The 19,940-nt window shown below is 43.5% G+C and overlaps 1 protein-coding gene across 1 annotated transcript; it reads right to left on the reverse strand.

Moving 5' to 3' along the window:
- Positions 1 to 8,378: 8,378 nt before the first annotated feature.
- LOC120986363 (bone morphogenetic protein 7-like) lies at positions 8,379 to 19,329 on the reverse strand. Its single transcript, XM_040414897.1, is given in 9 exon segments — positions 8,379 to 8,543; positions 8,545 to 8,583; positions 8,585 to 8,698; positions 8,701 to 9,179; positions 9,182 to 9,259; positions 9,262 to 9,549; positions 9,552 to 9,589; positions 15,837 to 16,086; positions 18,666 to 19,329. Coding segments are annotated over 9 exon segments (2,115 nt in total).
- Positions 19,330 to 19,940: the final 611 nt, after the last annotated feature.

Consider the following 19,940-nt stretch of genomic DNA (forward strand, 5'->3'; position numbering starts at 1 on the left):
TTGTGCTGTGACATCACCCTTATAACGCTGTGTAAAGCATATTTTTTTACTTGTTTTGGAACTGCTGCATCCTTTCCCACTTCCGGTAATTCGATACCATTTCAGCCACTTTCTGCTTAATACACCGGGGGTCTAGTAGCGTGGCCACCCAGTACAGGTAGTCCTCCTTCAGCCTTTTTATACGAGGGTATCCCTCAACAGCATGGACAACAGACTCCTCTTCCAGCGGGGGTCTGCCGCAGGTCCAGCAAGGCGATGCTGATAAGGCTGTTTCTGGTGGTGATGGTGACCAAACTCTTCCTCTTCTCTTCACGCTCATCTATGGCCTGATCCAGCACTCTTCGCAGGGCATGCTCCAGGAAGAAAAAACAAATGGATGATGTGATATAGCAATCCCCAAGAGTGTAGCTATCCCATTCCCCAAACAGGAGCCAAAACTTCATGAAGGTATAAAAAACAGGAACTCTCTATTTTTAACACACAAGCATTGTATACACATCTTCCAACAAGGTTACCACCCACAGGGTTTTGTAAAAACAGCTAATAACCACGTACAATACACGCAGACACTCCCACCCAAAATCCTCCCCTCTGCCCTTGATAGAATTATCTCACACTGGGTTGATGCAATCATCACAGGCAGGCAAATACACAAAATCCTCTGTCCAGGAGACAACCGAGACGTAATTCAATTATCTCTCAGGACAAAGGACATCGCCAATACACACAGAGACAATGGAACAGACCTCCCTACTCAACATATACAATGTCCACCCTTTTCAATACACACAGACATTTAACATCCCAAAATAGCAACGAATAGACCAGTGGTTTCAAGTTAGTCCAAGTCCTTTGTGAACAAATGAGGCCTGGCTGATGAGAGGGCCCATAATCCTGGGGCAAGAGGCTGGTAAACAGGCCCTCCAAAACCCAGTGGCGAGGTTGGTTTCGCCACAGGCACGTTTCTGCTGGAGAAGCCCATCAAGCATATACGTACAAGGTGGAGTTCCATAGCGTCAGTCACAAATCAGTCGTCTGACGGGCAGGTGGTGTCGCCGCTGAATTTCAGCAAGGCGAGCCATGGCCGTGTAAGATCTTTTAAAATTGACAGATTTTCCTGGCCTGCCGCAAGACGTCCTGGACCCCGGGGTATTTGGCAGCGAATCACTGCACGACTAAGTTCAGGACGTATGAAAAGAATACTCAGGGTCAGGTGGTCAATAGTCATGGCCAGTGTATGATTACTCAGAGGTGTCTTTGAATTTTAACTATTGAGCTGACTGTGCCTTATTATAGTTATTTAAAAGATAACTTATTTTATCTATATTAGAATATTGTGACACTTATATTAAACAATGCTGGTGTTGCACTGCTTTATGGAAGTGTGTCAGGTGAAAACTAGCAGCTCGGGTTCTTTTTGTTCAAGCGGCAAATTGAATCTGAGGGGTCGCCTTCAGAACGATATTTCAGCAGATTGCTCTGCCTAGGTTCTATCCCTAAATAACAGTGTCGAGGTGAGCTGGGGGAACCCTAACAGGCTGTATCCGGGCACCCCGCCCTTAAAAGGACGACCCACAGCCGCTGGAACCTCGGATCTATTGCTGCTAACCCTGACAAGTAAATTTTCTTCCTCAAAGATGTCCGACGCGTTTCACCACAAAGAGTAGTGGTTCTACAGGGACACAGAATGAAACGCCGGGGCGCCAAGTGCAGTGGCAGTGCTCCCGCACGTATATAAGGCAGTGGCAACAAAGTCTCTTTTTATGGGCGTCTCAACCCGCCCACTTGGTTAATTAACCAATGGTTGCTGGGGTGAGCGCTTTTGGAGCACCTCCCCCTCATGAGTCATATCATCCAGGGCAGACGCTCACATTATTGGGCAGTTACCTTGTAGCTCGCCCAGTCAGCAGCGCTCTGTCTCAACCAGGAAGGGACGTGGTGGGTGGAGTCTCAGTTGCTATGGGATCTATCACCCGCGTCCCCGGCAGGTCCTTGCAGGGTAAAGGTAAACACACTTGGTACATACGTCCACAGAAGCGAGCAAAGAGATCAACAATCAAAGTTTACATTATGTGTAAGTCTGGAGGGTGCACACAAGCACTCACTCACCAGATCTCCCATTCGAACGATTCAGGATTAAACAATTCCAGGAATAAACACTTTAGGTTGCAGGATTTAAGGTCCTTGCAGGTCACAGGTTCCTTTTTGTATATGCAGGTCACTTACTACGTTTACAGTGATCTAGAGTGCTTGAGGGCAGTAAGAGTGCTACAGCTTAGATAACATATCGATTATAGCCCTTGAAGGGGGCAGATTTAAATAAAGCTTCTGCATCAAAGCACCCTGGTTTAGCAGAATGGGCAAATTGAGAAATCCAGGGGCCATTCTGGCAGGAACAAATGGATTATGGCTAGATATTACAAAAAAGGCTTATATGAAATGAATTCAATTCAAGCCTTGCGGTGTCAGAGTTTAGTCTATATGTCCATTTTGTTTCGGCTCGCAGGATCATCTTGTCCCAATCGCCACTTCTCTTTAGTTTGGGGACATGTTTTATTCCTATAAATTTAAGGCAGCTGGTATTGCCTCCATGGTTTTGTACAATGTGGCGTGCCACCGATGTGTCTTTTCATTCAAGACATCATTCACGTGGTCCCTTATGCGTCTCCTGAATTCCAGTTTTGTCTTGCCCACATAATCTAGTGGGCAAGTACATTGGGCCAGGTACACCACACCAGTAGTGAGACAGTTTATAAAGTCTCTCGATGGTGATTCTTTGTGTTGTGGGAGGACTTGAATGTTTTTTGTTTTTTTTAATATGGCCACATGACTGTGCAACTGCCACATTTAAAAGTTCCCCATGGGCTTTCTAGAGAGCCAGTTTCCTGGTCTCTCTGGTGGTTGAAAGTGGCTATTAACCAGTCTGTCTCTCAGACTACTACGCTCCTTTCTGAGGTGATCTGTGGGTATGATCCTAGAACCTTATCTAGGTCTGGGTCCGCTTTCAGGATATCCAGTGTCTAGATAGGACTCGTTTTATTGCCTGATGTCCACTATCAAAACGGTGCCAATAATCTGAATATTGTTCTGGTCCAGAGTGCCTATTCATCTCTGTTTTTTAGGGATGAGGAGTTGATCCCGCTTCTCACTGCACGCAGATTCGTAAGCCAGTGCGTAGAATTTCATCGGGATAGCCTCTCTTCCTAAATCTGACTCTCAAGTCTGCTGCCTGTTTTTTGAATTTTTTCATTGTTGAACAGTTCCTCCGAAGGTCTGAAGTATTGGCCCCTTAGGAATTCCTTACGTAAAGGGAATGGGTGAGCACTGTACCAACGGAGAAGGCTATTGCCAGCAGTGCTTTTACGGTAAACAGAGGTGACAATGCTCTGGTTTATTCCTCTTTCGATCAATACATCAAGAAACTGGTAGTGCATTTTTTTCCGCATGTTGATGTGAATTTGAGGCCTAGGTCATTGTCATTGATGGTCATAACAAAATCTGCAAAAGATTCCTCCGTACCCCTCCATAGGACGAACACGTCATCTATGAACCTCAGCCAAAGAACTACCTTGTCTTGCCACTTTACCAATGCTTCAGACCCTATGTAACTGGCCTCCCACCAGCCCAGGAGTAGATTTGCGTACGACGGCGCACAAGAACTGCCCATCGCGGTACCCCTGAGCTGGTGGTAGTGGCGGTCGTCAAAGACAAAGTAGTTCTTTGTAAGGCTGAAGTTCAAAGATCCAGGAGAAATTTATTATGTGCTATCAATCTATTGTCACGCATTGATAGATAGTACTCCCACCGGCATTCAAGCCCAAGTCATGTCTGATAGAACTTAAAGTGCCTCGACATCTATGGATGCAAAGATCATTGAGTCATCCAAACAGATGCCATTCATTTCAAGAGAAGGTCAGAGGCATCACGTATGTAGGATTGCAATGCTGTTACGAATGGCTGAATGATCCTGTCCACATAGATGCCTACGTTTTGCCCGATACTCCCCATCCCTGATACTATCGGGTGTCCTTTAAGGGGACTAATGCCCTTATGTATTTTGGGTACGGAGTAAAAAGTAGCCGTGACCGGGTGGTGTGGCAAGAGAAAATCCATCTCTGCCTCACTGATCAATTTGTTTCGAAATCTTTATTGAGGATCTCTTTCAGTCCAAGGAGGTACATAGGGCCAGGGTCCTTTGGTAGGAGTTCATATGACTCTCTATTATTCAAGATGTCTAAACAAATTTGTTTATATTTCCCTATGTTCCATTAAGTTCAGGATGTGTGCCAAGTCACGTCAGTGTCATTTTTCTGTTTCAGCGCGCTCAGCAGATTGGCACCGTTGTCGCACACCACTTTACCAACTGTCAAATTGAGCGGCGTTAGCCACTGATCTGCCTCTGACCGCAGAGCTGAAGAGCAGTGCAGGACCGGTGTGGCTCTTGGCTTCAGGCACAACAGCCGCAGCACAGCATTGGCAACATCTCACCTGGGCACATCAATTATGTTCTGGGGAGCTTGGGGGTGCAGCGGAAGAGTCGGTAGCTGTGGAGTCAGCAGATGAGGAGACAGAGGATGGAGGAGAAGAAAAGAAGAGGCAGGCCTGCATGCAATCCGTGGCTGGTAACACCAAATCCACACAGGTGCCACGGGTTACATGCTTGCTTGCGTCAGAAGGTTCACCCAGTGGGCAGTAAAAGTTATGTACAATCCCTCCCCGTGTTTGCTAGACCACATGTCTGTGGTCAGATGTATCTTGGCACCCACACTGTGTGTCAGATATATAAACCTGCCGCATTTTGGGTTCTGTTGGCGTTGCCTCCCACTGGGCTTGGTGATGGGAGGCCAGGTGCCTTCTTAGGCGGTCATCCCTTGGAGAGTGTTGGGCTTACGCGACTTATGCATTGACAGCACACGCTGCAGATGGCAACACTATTGTCAGCAGCTGACATGTTAAAAAAAAAAAAGCCCACACTGCGGAGCCATGTGCCGGCTTTCTGGGAGCGCAAGATGTGACCGTTGCGTGGTGGATGGCTCGCTCCAGATACATTTGCAGTCTAGCTTTTTGCCTCCTGTGCACTGCGAGTTCTGCCTGCTTCTCCTCCTTATCTGCTGCTCTGTCTCTCCCTCTGAACTCCTTCCCTCTTCCTCTCTTGTGGGCACCCACGTGATGTGCATCAACCGTCATCATCTTCACCACCACTGACAATTAGAGATTGCGAAGTAGGCAGCAACAGCAGGGACCACCCTCCTGCGGCATCTGTAAAGTTTGGGAATGGATGGGAACAATTTTTTTTTTTTTTCAAAGCAAGAACCCATTTAGCTTTTTTAAATTTATAATCGTTCTGTAAGAACGTGTTTTTTTTTTCCACTAAAAAGAGGAGAATAAAACCCTTCTCCCTCTTGTCCCCTGGAACTGGAATCAGAACTCTTTTGAATAATGCCAACACTTTCTGTAGTAAGTTCCCCTTCTCTCTCCATGTGGTCTTTGTGACCACAAAACCTTACTGGAGGAGCAGAGCTAAACTCTAGCTTCCATCCCTGACCTATAGTGTCTAGGATGCATGAACTGCCTGGAAACTTGTTGCCATGCAGGAAGAAAACTGGCTAGTCTTATACCCCTGTAGGCAACCTGGCGTTATTTTTGGTTTGTTTGACTTTTTCTCATCACCCAAGAATTGACTGGAAGAACCCTCTTCCGCCTGCCCTCTCCTTTGTGACCTAAACTTATACTCTGTCTCTTACCTCCTTCTCTACTACCCTAAAAGGACGAAAGGAGCGGTCAGATCTCCCCCTAGCAGAAAATTCTGGACTGGAATTTTTTTTTCTTTTTATCGTCCGCTCTTTTCTTTAAGAGTTCATCTAATGCTGGACCAAAAAGATACTCTCCCCTCACAGGAATGGCACATAACCTTTTCGTAGAAAGCAAATCTCCACTCCAGCCCTTTAGCCATAAGGCCCTACGTGCAGAAGTTAGCGACAGCAGAAGATCATAGCCGCCAGCCTAATAGAGTCTCCCGAGGCATCTGCTAAAAAATCTGCTGCCTTCTTAATGGTGGGAAGCCCCGCCAGGATTTCTTCCCTAGGACATTTGTTTTTAATCTGATCTTCTAGCTCAGAAAGCCAAACATTTAAGGAACGGGCTGTACAAGTAGAGGCAATAGAGGGTCTGAAGGTGATGTAGAAGCTTCCCAGGCACCTTTCAAAAACCCATCTGCTTTTTTATCTAAGGGATCCCTAAGAGCACCTGTGTCTTCAATGGGGAAGACACAACCTCTTAGTTACTTTTAAAATAGCTAGTTTAGGTACTTTGTGCCAGGGGCACAATCTGTTTCCGAATATCAAACCCTCTTATTGGGCCTATTCCACTCTCCCTTAATTAAAGGTGTTACATTCTTATTGGACAGGAAAACATCTGATGCCCAATTTCAAGCCCACCAACATCTTATCATGCAAGGATTTTGGCTCTTAGGCCTATTTCACACGGGTGTTGCGTGTGAGGGCCGGATAGGAAGCGGGTGCGTTGCTGGAAAATGCTAGATTTTTTCTACGCGAGTGCAAGCGTTTCAATGTGCATGAGAAAAATTGGCATGTTTAGTACCCAGACCCGAACTTCTTCACAGAAGTTCAACTTTGGGTTTGGTGTTGTGTGGATTTTATTTTTCCCTTATAACAGGGTTATAAAGGGAAAATAATAGCATTCTTAATACAGAATGCTTAGTAAAATGTCCATTGGGGGGTTAAAAATAATAAACAAATTTAACTCACATCAGTCACCTTAGACGCGTAGCCTGATCTCCTCTTCTTTCTTCAGGACCTGGCAAAAGGACCTTTGATGACATCACTGCACTCATCACATGATCTATCACCATGGTCCTTTTCCTGCCAGATCATCGAAGAAAAGAGCCGGCTGCTGCACGAACAAAGTGGATAAGGAGAGTTTAATTAAAAAAAAAAAATTTTTAACCCCTCAATCCCTAATTTTACTTAGCATTCTGTATTAAGAATGATATTATTTTGCCTCATAACCATAGGGAAAATAATAATGATCGGGTCCCGATCATCTCCTAGCAACCATGTGTGAAAAATCGTACCGCATCCGCGCTTGCTTGCGATTTTCACGCAGCCCCATTCGCTTTCTATGGGGCCAGCGTTGCGGTGAAAACGCAGAAATAGAGCATGCTGCGATTTTCCGCGCAAGTGATGCGTGAAAATCACAGCCCCATAGAAAATTATATATATATTTTACATTATACACACACACACACACACTTTCTTGAGGATTTTTTTTTTTTTTAAATAAACTTTCTAGGATGAGAAACGTGCAACAAAAAGTATTACTGCGCTGCTGTCCCTCAGCCCCTACCTAGTGCTATCAGCAGTTTAGCATGAAAGTGTTTTGACAGATTCCCTTTAAGAGCATCTGTCAGCAGTTTTGACCATAATGAATAGCGAACAGCACAACCTACATTTTGTTAAGTTTTTATTATCAGGAGTAGTGAGAATATAAACCATTATTCTGGTAGGTTCTGTTCTAGCAAGTGGAGTAGGAGCTTACTGTGAAGTGCTCTCGCCGCACTGATCTTCTTCACGCCCACTTCCCTTTGCACCGAGTGACAGAGGTGAGGGGCTAGGGATGAGCGAATTGACTTCGGATGGAAAATCCGAAGTTGATTTGCATAGAACTTCAGTCCAATACTGTATGGAGCGAGCGGTACCTTGGAACCGAACCAGAGTTCGGAAAATGTTTTTTGTTTTTTTTTTTTTTACAGTAAAAATTAATCTAGGAAGTTATTACGCAAAGTCACGCGAGATTTCACGAAGTAATAACTTCAGCTCATCTGAGCCAGTACATTCTAATACTGTACAGGAGAACTCGCTCCGTACAGTATTGGACCGAAGTTTTATGCGAATCGACTTTGAATGTTTCATCCGAAATCTATTCGCTCATCCCTAGCGAGGGCCTGTGAAACCACTCAATGCAGCCAGTATTTCAGTGAAGCCTCACCTTTGTAAAACAGAAGTCAAATTTCATATTTACACTACTCCTAATAAACCTCTACAAAGTGTTTGGTCTGCAGCCCCTACCTAGTGCCATCAAACAGTTTAGTATGGTCAAATATGCTGACACTTTAAACATTTGCAGCATAAAATAAAAGAAAAAAAACTTTTATTCTTATGTCATCTTTAAAAACACAAGCCCTTAAACTTCTTCAATTAAAAAGGACCACACAGACTAAATACAACCTATTAGTGCCAACAAGTCTGTTTTAGTAATTACTTCCATTTCAGATGAAATAACAGATTTAAAAGGGGTATATCCAGTTGTTTTCAATTAAGCTTGCTTTGAAAATCCCTGGAAAGGCTTCTTTGGGGAGTCTAGTGGCAGCCACAGGATGCAACCACCATGTTTCTATATGACTTTAGTATAACATTGGAACCATCATCAAAATACAACACTGATATTCCTTGGAGTTCTCTAGGGGCACAGCATGGTTTAGGAACAGTGTCTGGATTAATAAAGTGAACTAAAGTTTGGACAATTGGCATGATTGGTGGCATTCATGTAAGAATTCAGTGGGAAAAGCACATTCTCCATCACAGTAATATGCAGCATAGCCTTCTGGAGCAATGATCCAATCTTGCCAACCAAGATCACGGAAACTTACATATAGTTCATGCTTCTTACATGCGTGTTTCAAGAAGCGCCGGCCACCATTAGTCTGCTGCTCATAAAACTCTCGGTGAGATTGCCAATTGGAAGTTCTCCTTGCTCTTTTGATCCCTTGGCCTTCTCCAGATTCCAATGTTTCCACTGGTAGACACTGACACTACGGAGGTGGTTCGTTTCAGATCTAAAAAATGCCACAATAAATGGCTGCTTCTCCTGTGAACCACTTCGGCCAACTAGACCTACAAATCCTGGTTGAATTTTTCTGTGGTCTATAGTCTCAACCATCAATTGCAGGCCAAGACTGTACTGTTGATTCACAACCCAAGCATTACTAGTTGAAGTAATGTCAAATGTCAACCATCCATTGTCTGATCCATAGATAATTTGAGTATCAAGCTTCAGTAACTTACTTGTGTTTTCTTCAATCACTTGGTAGACACTTATCTGGTATGTTTCATTATAGGGGATTTGATTTTTAAATATTCTTAGCTCGGCTACTGTCAATTGTTCCCAACGGGTATGTCTGCAAGATTAAATCTCAGTTCCTTACTGTAGCATTGGTGACAAAGTTCAGTGTCATTCTCAGCAGATTTACAAAACTCATTACTAGATCAGCATCAGCAAGAAAGTGGTTCTCCTGTGGACTAACAACTGAAATTTCATTATCCCTGAGAAATTGTTTAAAGATGGAGAACTCTGCATTTTTTTCTTCTTTGACATTCACTGAATTGTACAAATCCATCATAAACGTTGGAGCAGATGTAGGTTTCTCATGTAAGTGAGGTCTTGGTCTATGTGACAATCCCAAAACAGATAAAATTTCTTTTTGGATCTCTCTGCGTTCTTGGCCTCGTAACCTTCTGTGTACAAAACTGAGTGAATGCCATGTTCAAGTGTTGAGTCTGCTGTTATAAGTCTTATCAAAATGTAACATACAAGATATTGTTTGTAAAGGTCCTTCTGTTGGATGCTTTAAATGTCATTTTCACAGGTTCTTACTGCAAAAAATAAAAAAAAATACTGTATATAAGATTATTAAATCCACAGACCACAAATATTAATCACTGGATTAACACTAACAATATTCAATATGGAGAACATTTATTAAGATCAACGATTTAGACAACGGTCTTAGTCTCTGCACAGACAGTGGATGCGTAGGCCTCTACATAACTTTGGCTCTTCCTCCAGCAGGCCATGCGACATTATAAAATCTATGCCAGCCTCCCTTACTAGCATAGATTAAAAGGGGTTGTCCCACGAAAAATATTCGACAGTTTTCAAACCAGCACCTGGATCTGAATACTTTTGTAAGTGCATGTAATTAAAAATTTTGCATAGCCACTGAGTTATTCAATAAAATGAATCTGTATTGCGCCACCTACAGTTTACTTATTTCTCTCACCTGCTCACTGAGAAGGATGCACATGCTCAGTTTCATCCTACAGCTGCCTCCTGAGCTGTGATAGGGAGAGCTGAGGACACGCCCCCTGAGCTGCAGCATAAAAGACACTCCCCTTGATCTGTCAGCTTGATATAAATCTAGCAGAGCAATGAATGGGGAGATCTCTGGATCCATGGGAGGTACAGGGCTGGTTCTAGCTTTGTTAGAAAGAAATGTCATGTACTATATGATGTCTGATTTAAATTTTTTACATTAGTCATGGGATAACCCCTTTAAGTCACTTTCCATGCCTGCCGAATATGAAAAATGCAACTCCAACATTCTGGTAAAATTTAAACCACACCCCTCTTTAAAACAAACAAAAAAAGAAATTAAAAAAAATAAAAGCCACACACACACACACAGTACAAAAACAATGTTCCTAGGGAGCAATTATAAATTGGCCAACATAAAATCAAAATAAATTAAGCACCAAGTATTGAATTTGGCTTCGGACTACCAGCTGCTTTACTTCTGCTACTTTTGTGACCATGATTTTTTTCTCTTTTGTCACAGTATTTGTTTATAGATAGTTAACCCCTACTTGACAAGTACAAGACTATTGAATGCTACCTGCAACCACTTGCTCTTACCTTTCCACATCAAGTTTTGTATAGTTTATCCAAAAATTACTTATAATTAGCAATGCACACTGAAGTCCTTGAGTATCAAGAATCTAAGGTTACCGTCACACGCAGTTTTTTTTTCTGCGCAGATTGCTGTGTGAAAAAGACGCAGCGTAATACAGTGAAGTTATTATGCAAAGTCACGCGTAATGTATGAAAATAGACAAATCTCATGTACCCTTTGAAATTTTATGTGGAAATTAGTGATGTCCGGTTCATGAACGAATCGTTCTAGTTCACTGAACCGGAGGAGTCGATTTCCTCTGACTGAGCTGATCCGTGTGAAACATCTCAGTCAGATAGCAGAGCAGAGAGATGCTGGCAGCAGGGAGGGAGGAGCGTAATCTGATCCTAGAGTGGAAGCCAAGCCCCTCCCCTCCCTGCAACCAATCAGAGCTCAGGCAAGCAGCTCTGAGTCACACACTGTACAGGAGGGAGTCTAAGAATCGAATGAGTCTACAGGTTAAAAGAATCTAAAGATCCGACTTAGATACTCATTCAATCTTTGAGTTAAAAGAACCGTGAGTCACTCGAACAGTTTACACTGAGGCTAATGACCAGGCTGCAGCAGTGATAAGGTTAAAGGGCTTCTGTCACCCCACTAAAGTCTTTATTTTTTGGGCTACTTATAATCCCTATACTGCGATATATCAATACATATTGTTATTAATCATTTTGGTTCAGTAGTTAATTTAAAAAACAGACTTTATCATATGCAAATTACCTGTCTACCAGCAAGTAGGGCGGCTACTTGCTGGTAGCAGCCGCATCCTCCTTTCATAAAGACGCCCCCTCCGCCTGTTGATTGACAAGGCCAGCGAAAGCGCTCGTTCTCTGGCTGGCCCTGTCTGCATTCAAATCTGGCGCCTGCGCCATACCTGTCTTCAGTCGGCGCAGGCGCACTGAGAGGAGGACGCTCGCTCGGACCGCTCCTTCATCAGTGCACCTGCGCCGGGTGTAGATGTGACGTCAACGGTGCAGGCGCATTGAGGAAGGAGCGGCCGAGCGATCGTCCTCCCCTCAGTGCACCTGCGCCGACTGAAGACAGGTACGGCGCAGGCGCCAGATTTTGAATGCAGACAGGGCCAGCCAGAGAACGAGCGCTTTCGCTGGCCCTGTCAATCAACAGGAGGAGGGGGCGTCATTATGAAAGGAGGATGCGGCTGCTACCAGCAAGTAGCCGCCCCTACTTGCTGGTACAGGTAATTTGCATATGATAAAAGTCTGTTTTTAAATTAACTACTGAACCAAAATGATTAATAACAATATGTATTGATATATCGCAGTATAGGGATTATAAGTAGCCAAAAAAAAAAAAAAAAAAACACACACGACTTTAGTGGGTGACAGAAGCCCTTTAAGGGACAGACGGGCAGTCAGCAGAGAGATAAGAGAAGTGACAGGACACAGAGTTTAGATTACAGGTTGAATTAACCCTTTAGGGTCAAATTGGCTTCTCAAGGAGATATACATGTCATCCCTTCTTCTGAAACTTCTGTCTCATTCAGTAACTATATAACTAAGGGTGGGTTCACACTAGTTATTTGCCTGTGGGATGTCTGTGCGGACTGTGGACTATTTTATTATAAGCGTTACAGTTTTCCCTGTGCATTCACTTCACTTGGTTGTACTGTCAGACTGTCACTGTGGGCGACAATGCATTTCACAACAATGCACACCAGGGCTCCTGTCCTAAGTCTTGTCCGCTTCCCTTCACTTCCTCACTCAGAGCTCAGACCAAGTGCCAACTCAGCAAGTGAATCGAAGCATCAGCGCATGCGCACCACCTAAGCTCTTCGGTTCACTTGCGTCTCAGCTCAGCAGACTCAGCTAGTGAACGAAGATTCGATTCACGAATCGGTTCATTTGAATGAACTGATTCAAATGAACAGATTCATGTGAAAGATCCGAACTTCCCATCTCTAGTGGAAATTGATCCGACATGCAGATTTAGAAATTCGCAGCCTGTCAACTGTTTGTGCAGTTCTTTTGTGCAGATTTCACCCTTTACAATGCAAGGGTGAGATGTGCGGCAAAAACCACATTAAATCCTCTAAAAAATAAAAAGCTAAAAACTTTTGGTGCAGAAACACGCAGAAATTTGTGCAGGAATTTCTGCAAGAGGACAGTTCACACCTACTGTATATGCAGGTAGCCTAAGAATGCTGCCACTCTGTTTTATCATCTTTAAAAATAAATAAATGCCATGAAATTCATATGAGTTTATAAAAGCACTTTTTTGGGTTATAGTTTTATCACAATGTTTAGGTTGTTTTTGACTTTGTCCTCCTTTAGAAAAGTCCTGAAAACATGCCACACACACACACACATTGTGAAACTGCCTAAACAAAGTTATTGAAGAAGAGTCTCTAAAGACAAACTGCAGTCCAGGGTAGTATTTCAGAACCAGGTTCACCACACATTTTCAACTATTAGTTCTCATGATAGTGAAAAATGGCTGTGTGGACATTAATTTTAGCTGGGGATCTACCATCCTGTGGGTGTTCTCAGAAGAGTGGGTCTCGAAATAACTCATCCGTTTTAATGTCCGTTTTAAACAGACATGAAAAAACGGATGCAAAATGGACACGGCCAGAAAATGGATGCACACGCTGCTGCAAAAAGGGCCATGAAAAACTGAGTGTGTCAGTTTTAAACAGACATGTTTTTTTCACTGTGGTGTGCATGTACCCTTATTCCCAAAATTAATCTGTCAACTTGACTAGAAGAATTATAGATCTCACAGCTATATTGGTATGGCATGACGACAATTATATATATATATATATATATATATATATATACACACATATACACACACACATACATACATACATACATACACACACACACATATATCACACACACATACATACATACATACATACATACATAGTGCCTTGGATAAGTATTCATACCCCTTAAACCTTTTGACACGTTTTCATGTTACACACAGAAAGAAATTTACTTTATTGGGATTTTATGTTATAGACCAACACAAAGTAACGAGTATGTGTGATGAAGTGAACTGAAAACGAGACATTCAAGTCTTACCAGATCTCAATGGGATTTAGATCTTGACTTTGACTGGGCTATTCTAACACATGAATATGCTTTGATCTAAACCAGGGATGCTAAATCTGCAGCCTCCAGCTGTTGTAAAACTACAACCCCCTTCATGCCCTACGGTAGGCTGATAGATGTAGGCAGTAACAGCTGGAGGGCCACAGGTTGGGCAGCCGAAACTAAACCATTCCACTGTAGCTCTGGCTATATGTTTAGGTCAACCCCCGCTACAGTATCAAGCCTTTTGCAGCCTCTACAGATTTTCCCCCAGGATTGCCCTGTATTTAGCTCAATCCATTTTTTCCATCAGCCCTGACCAGCTTCCCCTGTTCTTGCTGAAGAAAAACATCCACACAGCATGATGCTGCCACCACCACCACGTTTCACGGTTGGGATGGTTTTTTCAGTGTGATTTGCAGTGTTAGTTTTCCACCACACATAGCTTTTGCATGTAGGCCAAAAAGTTCAACTTTAGTCTCCTCTGATCAGAACACCTTCTTCCACATGTTTGCTGTGTACCCTACATGGCTTGTGGCAAGCAGCACTTCTTATGGCTTACTTTAAAAAAATAAAATAATAATAATAATAATAATAATAATAATAATAATAATAATAATAATACTTACCGGTAATTCTGTTTCCTTGAGTCCACCATGACTGCTCTACTAGGAGATTGACCCCTTGACCTCTGTAGGGGCAGGAACACAGTTTAAAAGGCCACCACCCACTCTCACCATCAGTGCTTCCCACATTACCAAGCGGGTGCAGCCTTAATTTAGATATATACAGTACAGACCAAAAGTTTGGACACACCTTCTCATTCAAAGAGTTTTCTTTATTTTCATGACTATGAAAAATAGTAGATTTACACTGAAGGCATCAAAACTATGAATTAACACATGTGGCATTATATACATAACAAACAAGTGTGAAACAACTGAAAATAGGTCATATTCTAGGTTCTTCAAAGTAGCCACCTTTTGCTTTGATTACTGCTTTGCACACTCTTGGCATTCTCTTGATGAGCTTCAAGAGGTAGTCCCCTGAAATGGTTTTCACTTCACAGGTGTGCCCTGTCAGGTTTAATAAGTGGGATTTCTTGCCTTATAAATGGGGTTGGGACCATCAGTTGCGTTGAGGAGAAGTCAGGTGGATACACAGCTGATAGTCCTACTGAATAGACTGTTAGAATTTGTATTATGGCAAGAAAAAAGCAGCTAAGTAAAGAAAAACGAGTGGCCATCATTACTTTAAGAAATGAAGGTCAGTCAGTCAGCCGAAAAATTGGGAAAACTTTGAAAGTAAGGGCTATTTGACCATGAAGGAGAGTGTTGGGGTGCTGCGCCAGATGACCTGGCCCTCCACAGTCACCGGACCTGAACCCAATCGAGATGGTTTGGGTGAGCTGGACCGCAGAGTGAAGGCAAAAGGGCCAACAAGTGCTAAGCATCTCTGGGAACTCATTCAAGACTGTTGGAAGACCATTTCAGGGGACTACCTCTTGAAGCTCATCAAGAGAATGCCAAGAGTGTGCAAAGCAGTAATCAAAGCAAAAGGTGGCTACTTTGAAGAACCTAGAATATGACATTCAGTTGTTTCACACTTGTTTGTTATGTATATAATTCCACATGTGTTAATTCATAGTTTTGATGCCTTCATAGTCCTGAAAATAAAGAAAACTCTGAATGAGAAGGTGCGTCCAAACTTTTGGTCTGTACTGTATATATCTAAATTAAGGCTGCACCCACTTGGTAATGTGGAAAGCAATGATGGTGAGAGTGGGTGGTGGCCTTTTAAACTCTGTGTTCCTGCCCCTACAGAGGTCAAGGGGTCAATCTCATAGTAGAGCCGTCATGGTTGACTCAAGGAAACAGAATTACCGGTAAGTCTAATTACGATTTTTCCATTTCGTCCACCATGACGGCTCTACTATGAGAGCTACCATATTACTAAATAGGGTGGGCAACTGCTTGCAGAACCTTCTGACCAAAGGCTAAGTCAGCAGAAGCCGAAACATTAATGCCCACAAAGAAGACATAGCTCTTGTGGAGTGGGCTTTTATATTTGTGGGGCTGTTTAGACCAGATTTTTGATAGCAACAGGCAATGGTAGATCTAATCCATCGTCCAATAGAGGCTTTGGATGCCTTTTTTCCCTCGTTTGGACCTGCGTATTGAACAAGATTATCATCCTTTCTAAATTCCTTTGTTGAATCTAGGTACTGTATGATAGTACCCTGAACATCCAGAAGCTGGAACTGATCGTGTGATGGACAATCTTTGAGAAAAGATGGAAGGACAATTTCCTGATCTCTGTGAAAGTCCGACACGACCTTCGGCAGGAAACCCGGATCCAGACGTAAAACTATTCTGTCTGGAAAGATAGTGAGGTATGGTTCCCGGCAGGACAGTGCCTGGATTTCGCCCAATCGTCTGGCTGAAGTGATGGCTACTAGGAAGGCCGTTTTTAATGACAGGTGTTTGAGTGAAATATCCTGAATAGGAGAAAAAGGTGACCCTGTAAGACCTCTCAGGACCAAGTTAAAGTCCCATTGAGGCGTCCTAGGGGTTAAGGATGGCCTTAACCTGGAGGCGGCTCTTATAAACATCCTTATCCACCTATTACTGGCTAGGTCAGTATCCTAGCAAGCCCCCAAGGCCGAGACCTGTACTTTAAGAGTACTTGGTCTCAGGCCCAGATCTAATCCTCTTTGAAGAAAATCCAGTACTTTCTCAATATTTGGGGTAGAGTCTACCGGCGTGTTCTGGCCTAGCCAGCTACAGTATTTCTTCCAGATTTTAAAATAGATCGCAGAGGTGACTTCTTTCCTGCTGGATTTGAGGGTATTTATAACCTTCTCCGATAGTGCCCTGCTTTTTAGGACCTCGCGCTCAGGATCCAGGCTGATAATTTGAACAGTCCTGGATTCTGATGAAGGCTTGGTCCCTTAGAAATGATGTTCTCCTGTGGGGGAATTCTCCAGGGTTCTTCCAAAGCTAGTTCCCTTAGTACTGGGAACCAATTTATTTTTGTCCAGTATGGAACAACCAGTATTACTGTTACTGGGTCTGACCTTATCTTTTGCAGCACTCTGGGTATTAGCGGCTAAGGGGGAAAGGCATAGGCTAGACCCCAAGTCCACCTGATTGAGAATGCATCCACTGCCCAAGGGTTGTCCCTGGGGTTTAGAGAGCAGAAAGGATGGACTTTGCATCAAGTAAAAACGCAAAACAGGTCTATCTGGGGGGTTCCCCCATCTCCTGATCTGATGGAATACCTCAGAGTCTAGGGCCCATTCTCCTGGATCTATGGTCATCCTGCTGAGGAAATCCGCCTGAATATTTTCTGTACCCTTTAAAATCGATAGCTGTGATGGAGGGAACATTTCTTTCTGACCAGAAGAATATTTTTTCCCCCAGATCTTTTAAGCTTTGGGATCTTGTGCCCCCCCCCTGATGCTTCAGATATGTGACTGCTGTTACATTATCTGAAAGGATCTTCAGGTGTTTTCCGGATACCTTGTCTTGTGAGGCCTTCAGAACCTCCCAGATCGCCCTCAGTTCTCTGTGGTTCGATGACTTTGTTCTTATGATGTCCGACCAAGTGCCCTGGTAGCTTAGCGAGCCTATTTTTGCTCCCCATCCTGTGCCGCTTGCATCTGTATAAATTTGTATCTCTGGATTCTTTATCCAGGGTACACCTCTTAGCAAGTTTGTTTTCCGTCCACCAGTTTAAATCTGATCTTACGTGGTTTGGGATGGAGATTCTTTTTTCTAGAGAGCACTGCCTCTTGTCCCAATTCTTCAGGATCCACGACTAGACTATCCTGGTATGAGCCTGGGACCAAGATACCGCCGTTATACAGGAAGTCATCATTCCCAAGAGGCTCATGGCACTGCATACGGAGCACTGAGACTGACTCCAGAATTTTCTTGTTTTGTCTATAAAGGATTTTATTTTCTCCTGAGGGAGGGATGTAATCTGGGAAACTGAGTCCAGGATCACTCCCAAAAATTTCATTCTGGTTGATGGAATTATGCATGATTTCTTTAGGTTTATTATCCAGCCTAGGTCTGAGAACCTGTGTATTAGGTTGTTGGTAAGGCTGGTTGTTTCCAGTTCCAAGGATCCTAGAACTAGGAAATGGTCTAAGTATGGAAATATTTTTATTCCTTCCGCTCTCGGGGGGGGGATATCATTTCCACTACGAGCTTCGTGAATACCCTTGGGGCAGAGGAGATTCCAAAGGGTAACACTGTACTGGAAGTGTTTTACTTCTCCCAAGTTGTCCACTAGGGCGAATCTGAGGTATTTGAGAGGTTTTGTTTATGGGGACGTGATAGTAAGCGTCCTTTAAGTCTATGGAAGTCATGAAATCTCCGGCTTTGATCAAAGGAATGATGGATGTTATGGATTCCATCCTGAACTTTCTGTATGTGACAGCTTTGTTTAGTCCCTTTAGATTTATAATAGTGCGGAAGGTACCGTCTGGTTTCTGAACCAGAAATAAATTGGAGTAGTAAACCCTTCCTCTTTCCATACTGGGGACTTCTGCTACCACTCCTGAATATATAAGTTGAAGGACCCCCTGCAGATTTTTTCTAGAGTTTTTGGGCTGTGATGTTATTTGAACTTTTTTGGAGGGGCTGAGGAAAATTCTATCTGGTAGCCATTTCGTAGGATGTCTAAGGCCCACGGATTTTTGGTGACGGATTCCCACCGGGACAGAAAATTCCTCAGTCTGTCCCCTACTCTGGCGTCATTGTTTATCTGACTGTCTATTCTGGGGGTTGAGAAGGAAACCTCTGCCTTTCCCCCCCCCCGCCCCTTCTGGTAACTCCACCTACCCGACTTACCTTTGCCCCTATAGGGTCTAGTCTGGGAATTGAAGGAACGAAAGGGCTTCTTTTTACTTTCCTCCGGAAACCCTTTCTTTTTATCTGCAGCCTTCTCAAGAATGGAGTCTAACACGGGTCCAAAAACGTATTCCCCGGAAAAAGCTATAGAACATAGCTTCGCTTTTGATGTTTTATCCCCTCCCCATGCTTTCATCCACAATGCCCTTCTAGCTGAATTGGTGAGAGCAGCATCCTTGGCGGCAAACCTCACCGATTCCGCTGAGGCATCCGCCAAGAAGGCAGTGGCTGATCTGAGGAGTGGAATAGAATTTAATATTTCCTCTCTTGGGGTTTTGTTTTTAATATGGTCTCCCAACTCATTGAGCCAGAAACACATGGACCTAGCCACCGACGTCGCAGCTATGTTGGTTTTAATACCAAACATAGATGCCGCCCAGGTTTTTTTTGCAGCCTTCCTTTCCATTGGGTCCTGCAGTTGTGACGAGTCCTCGAATGGGAGGGAGGTCTTCTTGGCTACCTGAATGTAAATTTTTGGGGTTTCATTAAACAGTTTAACGTCGTCTGGATCGAATAGCCTATTCCTGAATTCCCTTGATACCCCCAGTCTTCTTTCAGGGTCTGTCCACTCATCCAGGATCATATCTTTTATGTTTTCATTCATTGGAAATACTTAGTTTTTTTGGCTCTGAGTCCCCCAAACATCTCATCCAGGACAGATCGTGGTTTTTTCACCTCCTCAATACCCATGGTTGCTCTGACAGCGCCCAATAATTCATCCATGTCCTCGGAGGAGAAAAAAATATTTTTTACTATCCTCCACAATTTCACCCTCTGATAGAGCGTCAATATCAACGTTCTGTCTAGAGGTGGAGGCCTCCTCGTCCATATCCTCTAAATCAGGAGGCTGGGACAGACATCCTAGGTTTTTTCGCTGGAGGTGTAGGAGGGACAGATCTGAGAGAGGCCAGGGAGGACTTTATTTCGTTCTGAATTAGGGTTTTGACCTCCATCAGTATGGACGGTTGCTCCTCTTTTACAAGATCATTGATGCAAACTTGGCAGAGTTTCTTTTTACGATTCTCAGGAAGTCTCTTGCTACAAGTCGCACACCTATGAACTTTAGTTCTAGTTCTGGGCTCTTTTACTCCCTATAAGAGAGGAGCAACCAGGTATCAATAGACATGATAATAAAACAAGTCGATATGACACATAATTTGTCTCTCCCCCCACAGGGAACTCACAGTTGGAGTAGCCGAGGGGGCTTCAGATTCC

The sequence above is a fragment of the Bufo bufo genome, chromosome 1 (genome assembly GCF_905171765.1).
Source record: "Bufo bufo chromosome 1, aBufBuf1.1, whole genome shotgun sequence".
Classification (NCBI taxonomy): domain Eukaryota; kingdom Metazoa; phylum Chordata; class Amphibia; order Anura; family Bufonidae; genus Bufo; species Bufo bufo.